We start from the raw sequence: 11260 nt of genomic DNA on the forward strand, positions 1-11260 counted from the left end.
GTAGCCGCGGTATTCCCAGCGCCAGCCATAAAAGGACATCACCACGGCTGTCGTTTCCAGCGCGAAGGCTCCGCAAGCTGTTGCGGCGCGTGGTCGTGCACCTCTGAAGTTTTGTAACTACGCGCCCACTGCATGTGCTGCATTTTCAGTTCAACAATGGTGACAGAGCTTTCACCATTGCAGCCCCCTCCCTCTGAAATTCCCTACCCATACACATCCGTGACTGTACTGACCTGGACACATTCAAAACTCTAATCAAAACACACCTCTTCAGATTAGCTTTCCACATACAATAGTCTTACATTTCTCACCTGATAGTTACTGGTTTTATTGTTTTTATTTTTTTTTTTTTATTTGCTTTTAATATGCTTTTTTTATGTTGGTTTTATTGCTTATGTGTTTTTAATGTGCTGGTTTTACTGTAAAGTGTCTTTGAGTACCATGTAAAGCGCTATATAAATAAAATGTATTATTATTATTATTATTATTATTAACATGGTCGGCTGGGAAAAGCAGGTTCGCCTCTGCAAACATCTGTGTGATTCTTCATGTACAGACAACAGAGAGTCAAACAGCCTTAAATATGTGATCAGAGAGACACACTGGTGGTGTCACACTGGGAAAAGAAGAAACATTTTTGGGGAAAGTGTGGAAAAACAGAGATCGTTCTAGTCAATGCTAAAAAAACGGCTTCATAGAAAGAGTGTTCTTAACAGTGTTACAGGCGGACGATTTGGAGATAAACGACTGTCATGTTAATGATTAGAGTAGATAAATGTTATGTTTCTCGGTAAGTCGGTGTTCATCATGGATGCGTTTACTTCTTTCTGTTGCCAGGCCACTCTCTTCTTCTCTACTACTTCTTCCTTATTCACAAATTATTTTGTTTGTACGTCCTCTGGTGTTTTGGAGAATACTGCAACAAACAATGCCTTGAGCATAAACGTCTCCGTGCATGCTCGTAGCGGCCCGCGCACGGTGTTGCGCTCGAGTATACCCAACGCTTTAGTCGTATGTGCATGGTTCATGTTGGGGGAGGGAGGGAAATTAAACAACAGCTAAGCGTACCTCCACACTTGTAGGGCAACACTCCACAGCTCTGCTAAGCATGATCCTGGCATCCTCTGGCTCCTCCAGCTCCACAGCTGTCTTCCACAGTCGAACTGACTTGGACACATTCTCCAGGGCTACATGGGTAACAATTACACAACCGTTAAGTCAATTCATTGACACTTTGATTCAAAATGATTTACAGTATGCAAGCATGTTGCTCAAGGCAATAAACTGTCACAAGAATTTTAATTCTTGGAGCTTGCCGTTACAGGCAAAAAAAACTTTAATACTAAACATACACAGACATTAACTACATTTACACTGGCAAGACATCATATACAGTGGCAAAAAGGAAATGGAGGCACTTTAGAGAACACACAGGCAATAAAAACAAACACCAAACTGAATTTCCTGCATTAGTAGTAATAGTCAATAGTGTCTTAGTGGGAGGGCAGAGTGTTGTGTTTGTAATGGAGAAAAGTAGAGCAGAGGCAACTGAACATGTAGAGGCGGAGAGAGCTCTTCCACAAAGGAAGCTCCACATCCATCTCTGTCAGTGGGGTATGCTGCTGGGAAATATTGGTGTGTGTGTGTGTGTGTGTGTGTGTGTGTGTGTGCGTGCGTGCGTGTAAGTGCATTGACACCATGGTTTAAAAAGGGTGCCTGGCCTTGACGAGAAGCCAGAACCACAGCTGTCAAATGTATTCTTTATGAAATCTTGTATGCAATCTTATGTGTGCAGGGACTGTCTGTGTGGGTGTTTGAAAATGGGACAATGGACAGATGGAGACTGGTTTTTAATTTTTTTTTTTTTTCCAGAAGAAATTAGTGTCTTCCTTTTGGCAGGGAAATTGTTACATATTCATTCATGTATGCATTGCTGAGAAAGCACACAAAAAGCTTCTCATAGCAACATAACAGCAACATATCTTTTGACTTCCTTACAATCTGACAATTGATATGACTATCAATTAGGGGTGTAACGGATTACAAAACTCACGGTTCATTGGATCACGGTTTTGAGTCACGGATCTGATCAGCACAAAAAAGGTAAAGAACTGTCATAAAACACAGAGAGCGGAGTTTGCTTTCTGGGGAAAACAAATGACATTAACCTCGTTAATGCGTTTCTTGGGAATGTTTTAATCCAAACCACAATCGTTTTCCTAAACTTAAACCTACATTGTGTAATTGTTTTAGTTGATTCTTAGCAAAAACCCCTTTGTTCTTTCATAAATATGTACTCATTCATGTGTAATTACTTCCACCAACTAATCAAAGTATTCTCGTAAGCGTAGAATCTGACATTCAGAATCATTCAGAATACATACAAGCGACTCGCTCGAATGACGGCAGCCATGTAGCGCCTCCATCTTTAAAATGCATTAGCCAAAGAGGGACATACCTCCGCATTTCGCCCTGTTACACCTACTGGCACCGTGACGAATGCAAGGGGGAGATTACTCGCCAGGGAAGCGAAAAAGAGAATTAAAATGACAACGCGACAGGCAAAGCAACAAGACCAACGTTAATATTGGAGTGGCTACAACTGCGTAAACGATGGAGAGAGCTAATTTCGGGTTCGGCCACCGTAGGAGGAAGGGCTAGAAAGTAATATTCAGTTGGTTGTCATATACAATTTCACCGCTAGATGGGAGAAATTCTTACACAATGAAGCTTTAACTAGTCATTTTGGTGCCTAAACTTAACTGTCATTGCCGCATTAACGCTCACTTTATGTTGCTCATGTTCACGTGAACATGCTCTGTTCACGTGAACAGTCAACTGTTTTTAACAGAAAATTGCGTTGCCTGTATCTTTTCACAGCAACCCTCCATAGAGATTTGTCAGCCTACTTTACGCAACAGTTTATTTCGGTTTACTTTACTTTATTATGGTTAAACTTTGCAATTAATCATATGCATTCCGAATTGTGAGTGTTGATCTGTACGGACCAACTATGGTCCGTTACACCACTACTATCAATATACAGTGTATACAGTCAGATTGTGTGTGTGTGTGTGTGTGTGTGTGTGTGTGTGTATATAGTTACAATTGATATGATCTGGGAGCCTTACCCTTCCTGAGGACTCGTTTCTTGGCCCTGATGTCTGTCTCCAGCTCTGCAGCTCTGATGTAGATGCGGACGGACCCAGGCAGGTGGCGGACAGCTTGGGCTACCACGGCTTTGGCTGTGTCTCCGGGCTGGAGCCTGGCTGCCTCCAGCCACACATCCTCACTCTGGTGGGCAAAGGGAAATGCTTACATCCACAGGTAGGCACGGACCATTTCCCCCACTACAGCTCAGCTGAATAGTACTATTCAGCTTAGCTGTAATTCAACTAAAAAGTTGGCAAAGCAGATTGAAAGGTCTGCTATCTATCATTGATGTTATAGGTTTAATTTGCTACTTCCTCCAAACATCAACTGATAACAAACAGAACAATACATTTAACACAATCTATGGTCTGGATGAGCTAATGACCACCATCCTTTACCTTAGGACACATCTCTGTGCCTTTCATGATCAGGTTCCTGGCCACCTGCAGTTTTCCGGTCACCTCCTCCAGCCTGGCAGAGGCAATCCAGGCAGGCGGGTGATGGGGATTGGTCTCCCTCACAGATTTCAGTAGTAGACGAGCCTTCTTGATGTCACTAGACATGCAAAACCACATACAAACCATCACACACACACAACTCATTAACACAAATAACCCCTAGGAAATTATTCTTTCGCCAGTGTGTCTCTACCTGATGTCTCCTCCATGTGTGGGGATCATGGAGTTGAGATCTGTCAGATAACCCTTAGGATCCACCACTGTCTGTCCGCTCACTGAGTCAGACACCTGAAGATTGATTAAAGCCAGACACGGTTAAGAGAAAACAATAAATCCTGTGTATCGACAGCACCGATATTATAATAGAACGAAGTAGGATGACCCTTAGTTACCTGGCTGAGTCTCATATCCATAAGTGTGTTCCTGGCCTGACCGATTTTCCTCATGTCCAGCTCTCCTGTCCCTGGTGTCATGCTTCCTGGGTAAGGTGTGTTCAGACCTCCCAGCTAGTGGAGAGAAGAAACAGTGATAATGGAGGCGCATTATACACATTGTTTTGGCTTGGTGAAAAAGGTAATGAAAACATAGGCCAAGATCGTATGACACTTTCCTCAGCACTGTAAATGATACCTGTGAAAATTGTAAGTGTGAACGAGACTCTCCTGTGTTGCAGGGCTGAACTACACCAAGTGGTGAAATCATTGTAATGATGTCAAATTCAAAAATGCAATGTGTACATGGCAGAAACTGACAACAACAGGCCAACAGTTTACAATTACAACGGTTTTGCTTTCTTTACAATATTTTAAAAAGATATTGATATTTATTCTTAATCAAAGTTTTGATCAAAAAAATTGCCATATTTGCCATACTGTGCAACCCAACTATGCAGGGATTACTATCCACTTAGATTACATGACTGCACGAAAAAACAAGAGCATTTGCAAACTGCATAAATTGCACAGTTAACGTTATTTGCTTGTTTCCAGTGAGATACCATGACTCCTGCTGGTGCAGGCTAAAACTACATCATGTTTTTTATGTGGATGTCTACAGTATGTGGATGTGTGTATGTATGTATACTGACCCCTTGTAGAGGGTCAACAGTGGTATGGTTCTCTCCAGTCTGCAGGTGTTTGGAGAAGAAGCTGTCGGGGACAGGGGTGAGTTTCTCATAGCGGGGATTTCTCTGGCGCTTATTCCTGGCATCTCCCACCTCAGGGATGCTCAGCCACTCCTCCTCTGACACCTCTGACAATTTCCTCTGAAAAAGGAAAAGCAGAGAGAATAAAGACTGACGAAAGAGAGATGTGAAGCAACTTGGAATGTCAGCAACGTTTTTTTTCCTCTCTGATCATAGGACAGCACACTCATTTTAAAGTTACAGCTGATAAATTTCATAAAAAAATAACTTTTTGTCATATTTGCTCAAACTGTCATAAAAATCACGTTACTCTGCCTCCCCCTGGTGCTCCTCTAATTGACAAGGGTGTCAGTGTTCAGCTTTCCGCTCCCTTTTTGATTCAGCAAAGATTAGGGTTGTGTACCATTCACATTTTTATCGTTAGCGGTACCTTAAATTCAGTTCCGGTACCCAACGGTACCTTATTTTGGTCTGTAATAAAAAAAATTATTTCAGTTGTAAAAATAATTCCAAACCTATTTATCCTATTTCCTTAGAACATTGTTATTTATTTAGAACATTTACACTCAAAACAAAATAAACAAAACCAAAAACCCCTCCCACTCCCCTCCAAAACCTGTCTCTATATTGAATCAAATAATTATTCATTTCTTACACTGCACTGTAACTTTTATTCTTGTATTTGTATATTTTTCTATTTTAGCCTGTTTTATTTTCATGACCATTTTTAATTGTTCTTGTGTTTTATGTAAATCACTTTGAATTGCCTTGTTGCTGAAATGTGCTGTAGAAATAAAGTTGCCTTGCCTTACACCTCAACCATCCTGGTGACTGACCGTCAGTCAGTCACCAGGGCATATAAACCACTCTTGTGCCTGCTTGTTTCAGAGGAAGTGTAACGTCAACAGCACGGCGACCGCTTTCGGCTCGCCATTAATATCATATCGCAGCGAACGGTGTCTGCGTAAAGTTTTGAAAAGTGTAACCACACTTGCAACCGCTTTACCGCCGAGACGACGTAGTTTGCGCCGTCCGCACCTCTGATCGCGTGTGTGTGTGTCGGACCCCCGCTCTCTATCAACATGCAGAGAGCGGACAGATAAACTCGCCCTTACCGACATTTGGCACCGTTTGATTTAGCATGAATCAGTCCACGGTAGTACTGACGTAATTTTGTCAGTACCCAAAAAAGTACAGAGTTCGGTACCCAACCCTAAGATGTGGTTTCTTTGTAACAAAGTTATGGCAGCATACTGTCTTGACTTGTGACAATCTCTAAAATCCTGTTATAGAGATTTTCCCAGTGACAAAATATATGTCCGTAAAAGGGTAAGAGACGATGTAAGAAGAGGACAGTATAGGAAAAATCAATGTGATCACAGGTGGAAAAAAAGACAACAGTTTGGCGAATCATGTGCAATTTTGTACCTTTAGATCTGAAAACTGCTGCTGGATTTTGGGTCGCTCCATACGGTATTTCTCGATTTCTTCCTTCTCTCTCAGCTCCCTGAAAATAAACAGGACAGAATGAAAAATTACACTCACATAGAGTTTCAAGTGCACAGGATGTCAAACATACACTGTAAAACTTGGGAAAGATATGGTGTTCCCTAAAACTCAGGTAGGAAATAGACTAATTTTAGTGACCTTCTTTCTTTGCGTCTTTCGTCCATCCTCTTGTCCAGTGCTGCATATATGGCATCTGCTTCTTCATCATCCTTCTCATAGGGACCACTGGAGAACAAGCTACCTGCATATCCATTAAACTACAAGACACAATGCACCATAATGGGGAAAGAAATGACAAAATAAATCATTATATAGGCAGAGTTATAGTCTGGTCAACTTTAACTTTAACCTTTAGTGGATGAATTAAGTCCTTGCAAACAGCCCTATAAACATTCAATAACAGCTAGAGACAGTCCAATCATAAGCACCTCATCGTAGTTTGTGTCATTCAGATCTTCATCATCATCATCCTGGTTCTTTTTCATTTGGTCCCCAACTGTCCTCTTCCCTGGAGGTGCATGTCGGTCATCCACTGGATCGTTGGCATCACGAGCAGGACCAATATCAGATCGGGTGGTGAAGCCAGTTGCACTAAAGAAAAGAAATTCATTTAAATTGTACACAAATAAAAATAGGTGGACTTGTGATAAGAATGCACTGATATTTTTAACTTAATACATAACCAGCTTATGGTGGTTGCTTGACAAGTTTATATATGCTTTAAGTGATGTTTTGATAATGTTGCTGATTGACTAATTAACGTTAGATCATAACATATAACGTTAATATAACAGGAGATACCAACAGTTATATTACCAGCATAGATTTTCAATTTCAGCAGGCTATGCGGGGTCAGAAATAAACCGATATACACTTTTTACTTTTGTTTATTTGGCATTACGACACGGAGGACATCAAATGAATGCAACCACTGAAATTACCGAGCTAATATCTTCGTTCATTTAACTAGCAGGCTAGCTAGCTAACGTTACAATTGTGTGCCTAAATAGAAGTAACGTTAATGCATTAGTGCGCGTTGATACGACGTCTTTTCACTTTAGCTCACTTGCCAACTTTGGCGTATTATAACGCAAGATAGTTTGCTGATGCTGAGCACTCATCATCACCTAGCTTAACAGCTAAGTTAGCTAGTTAGCAAGCAAGCTAGGCATGTTTTAGCTTACCCTCTACCCAGACCGGGGACGTAGCCCAGAGGAGCGGGCATCCCCAGAAACGGCTTCTTCTTTTTCCCCATGAGCGGAGAGGCGAGGGGCATTATCGGGGGCCCACCACCAGCCCCCGCAGCCCCGGTGCCTCCCGCAGATGATTTGGAGACAATTTTAGGTCCTTGTTTTCCTGCAGCGTGGGCCATCGTTATACGCCAACGACGAGGAGGCTAACTGCCGGATAAACAACAGTCGCACTTCCGTTAGTAGCAAACCCTGTCCTTCTCGAAATTCCCGTTGATGTTTGTAACAGCGCCCCCGCAGGACAGGCAGATTTCTCTTTATTTTCACTTCTGTTATGATTGTTGTTGATGTTAGTTCTACATTTTTGATGTGAATAATTTAACGTGCCTATTTTTCCACGTCTCACCGTGTAACTGTGTTCTTTAAATTACTTCTTTGGAATATTTATTATGTTTCATACTAATATCAGTTTTCCACGGAAGCCACGGGAGGGCGCCACATCCTGAAAAATAATAGACATATTTAACTATTGTAGGCTTTATAGCTTACTATTTCTAATTAAACTTAGTGTTTTTGTGGTGAAATATTACCCATGTGTTTGAAGTTTATTGCCTGAACTAACTTGATGATGTTTTTGTACTCCCAGCAACTTCAACTTCATTTTGGGGGGCATATTTTGGATTTTTTTCCTGTGATATTTGTACATTATTCTACTTCATTGTAATAGTCTCACAATTCATCTTATCATTAATGTAAACTTTAAAGGTATATGCAAAAGGCCTGTTAGCCTAATTTAATTCAATTTAGTAATCAACATAATATGATCTTTGAGCATTTTATCAGACTATTTAATTTCTTCCCTTGACAGAGTGTAACAAATGAATCTGTGACCCCAACCATGGCATATATGACACAGCTGGCATTTGTTTAAATAAACAATCAGGCCCTGAAGGTTGCATGTTGCCCAATTGAAATGAACCTTCCCATCCTTCATAATGTCAGGGCTTAACTAGACTCCTGCATTTAAAAATGATCAGTGTAGGCCTACTCCACAGTAAAACCATTTTTATTGAACCCTAACTGAAGCATGCTCTGGCACTCAGTAAGAGTAGTTTATGAAATATTGAAGTAGAATTCAGGCCATTGTCTTAAAGAGGACATTTAGATTGTAGAGTTGATTCAGCATACATTTGAAGTAATTTTAGAGTGATTCTGACAGACACTGTGTTACAGCAATAACTTTGCATTATGAGTGAAAAATATCAATGTTGGAGAATATATTCAAACATGGAGACTGCAATAAAAGTGATTACATTCTAACATGACATTTCTGGGTTTCATCCCTTGAGATGAAGTGAGGCCATACATCAATTAGTTTAAATCACTTTTAACTTCACCCATCCACTGTCTGATCTTAGATGCAGGCCTTTAAATTTTTCTTCATTTACATTGACTGGAGGGCAGACATTATTTCACTCCTGGAAGAAGAACGTTATGATGAAAATGGACTGTCAGACACATTAGAAGACATATAGCTCACACAGCCGAGGACCAATTTAAACATGAAGCGCAACTCATGCCTTGATTTCATCTCTAATACAGCCTCTTTTACTTTCTTGTCATTATTTCAATTATCATTTCATTTTAGTTTAATGCTTTTTATAATCACATCTAGAAACCGGCACAATGTGCACCTTAAATTTACAAGTGAAAGACAATTAACAAAACCATAGATTACATATATGTGTGCTAGGAGTGGGAATCACCAGAGGCTTCACAATACAATATCATCCAGATACTTATGTCACGAAACAATATTATTGCGATTTTAACATATTGCAATATTCTGCAATATATTGCAATGTGTTACCTTTTTCCCAACTTCAAATTTTTCCCAATTTCAAATTATGTCCCCAAATGGAAACTTTGTCAACATCTGTTTTATCTAAAAGATAAATTTCTCTGTTGGTTCATCTCACTTCAATTTTGTTGCTGCAAAATGGGATTGTCAAGCAGACAAACTGACCAACACATATACAGTATAAGAAAAGATCGATACTTGGCGTCTGTGTACTAGTATTGTGATACTATGCTGTATCGATTAGGAATACTGGCCAATTTTAGGCCTTTATAGCCTGGTCCAAGCACATATGTTGTCACCTGTTTAATTTGCACAAGAATGGGTTCATTTATTTCTGCTGTGACTAATATATGAGTAGTGACCTCAAGTCACACCCAAACTACTAAAATAGAAGTTCTGACAAATTGTATTTCGGTAACAAAAGTGTGTTTCCGTAAGCATAATGACATTCCACCAATCTCCACCACACAAACACACACACACACACACACACACACACACACACACACACACACACACACACACACACACACACACACACACACACACACACACACAGATGCACACATGTTAAAATCTATAATTGTGGAAGCAGCAGAAGACAGCTGCAGGATATGATATCTGTTTGGGGGCCATGAGTCCTACCAAAAATCTTACCATAATCATTCTCTTTGATGTGCTGCCATAATACATTTGCAAAGCTTCCTGTTAATGAAGCTGTGAGCTGGAAACAGAGTGCAGAATGAAAAAAAACTCTAAACATCTTTTTCTAGTTTACCTGCATTATAGACAACTTGGTATCATGACACAGAGGACTAAAAGGAACTGCTGTCAATGTCAAAGAGTTATTTCTAGTGTGTTTCACACTAAAATTATAGGGTTATCTGTTTCACACTAAAATTATAGGGTTTTTAAAAATATATATATATTTTTTTCAAAATAAATGCAAGTGATCTTTATTGATATTGGGTTTGTGACTGACAATCCATTTGAAGATTTTGATTATGCTGAAGGCAAGAAATATTAAGGATTTCCTTGTCTAAGAGTAAGCCATACAATTGCATTTTCAATGACACAAAGTCACAAAGTAATATGCCTCATTTTGTGAATAAATACTTTAATTTGCGATATGGTGATAAACCTATGCGTGAGAAAATTAGTAATATTTAAATTACACTCTGCTATAAACAAGGCAAATTATAGCTGGCACACTGTGCATAGAATAGTGTGTCTGTTTACGTGCAAGCATAACATAATCTGCATGTTTCTGCATGTTTATCCAGTCATGTGTGCCACTTTACGTGGACGCATGACTCCATTTAATCTGTTTATTCAGTGCATATGACACAAGATGGAGGGGAGGACCACTGGACTATCCGTCCTATCTGTCCCAGCAGATGTCCATAGTGTGATGATAATTGTAGATGTACTGTGGTATGTAGGTGGGGCTGCATGGATGCAGTAGAAGCAGTCTACAGGAAGATACCAAGAATTAAAGATGAAATGGCAAATAACACCATGTTCCATTTATGGTCCACTGATTAACAGAGAGTTTTTGTACAAAGAAAAGAAGCACAGGAGGAGATGTGTGGGGATGACAGGTTTATTGATATACGTGCACTCCTACAAACACACACCTACTCACGCAAAGAAACACAGACACATCAATCATAATGCCTGAGCTGCATATTGAGTTCATTTTAGCTCATTATATTCAACAATACAATGTGGGCTCAGGAAGCAAAAAATTGCAAAATAGGACATCATAATTTTTCACTATTACACACACATGCTCAACTAAATTACCGTCTCTTAGTTGAAAGCAGTCTATGTGCACAAAGCGTTATTTGGTACATAGAAGAGTCCTGAGAGGATTAATGGTTTATTTAGCTTATTACTGACTGTGTATTATTCTGAAACAAAGAGTGGTGTCCTTGAGAAAGGA

General features: G+C 39.9%; 1 protein-coding gene across 1 annotated transcript in view; it reads right to left on the reverse strand.

The window, feature by feature from the left end:
• prpf6 (PRP6 pre-mRNA processing factor 6 homolog (S. cerevisiae)) overlaps window positions 1-7716 on the reverse strand; it is an 18772-nt gene extending 11056 nt beyond the window's left edge. The window contains exons 1-10 of the mRNA XM_031316582.2: window positions 7449-7716; window positions 6693-6855; window positions 6403-6521; window positions 6184-6262; window positions 4699-4875; window positions 4004-4117; window positions 3805-3899; window positions 3552-3708; window positions 3132-3294; window positions 1069-1187 (exon numbers count right to left, since the gene is read on the reverse strand). Of these exons, the coding sequence (XP_031172442.1) occupies window positions 1069-1187; window positions 3132-3294; window positions 3552-3708; window positions 3805-3899; window positions 4004-4117; window positions 4699-4875; window positions 6184-6262; window positions 6403-6521; window positions 6693-6855; window positions 7449-7636 (1374 nt within the window). The 5' untranslated portion in view covers window positions 7637-7716. The remainder of the gene's footprint in view (window positions 1-1068; window positions 1188-3131; window positions 3295-3551; window positions 3709-3804; window positions 3900-4003; window positions 4118-4698; window positions 4876-6183; window positions 6263-6402; window positions 6522-6692; window positions 6856-7448) is intronic.
• Between the last annotated feature and the right edge of the window lie 3544 nt (window positions 7717-11260).

Source organism: Sander lucioperca, chromosome 12 (assembly GCF_008315115.2).
Source record: "Sander lucioperca isolate FBNREF2018 chromosome 12, SLUC_FBN_1.2, whole genome shotgun sequence".
Classification (NCBI taxonomy): domain Eukaryota; kingdom Metazoa; phylum Chordata; class Actinopteri; order Perciformes; family Percidae; genus Sander; species Sander lucioperca.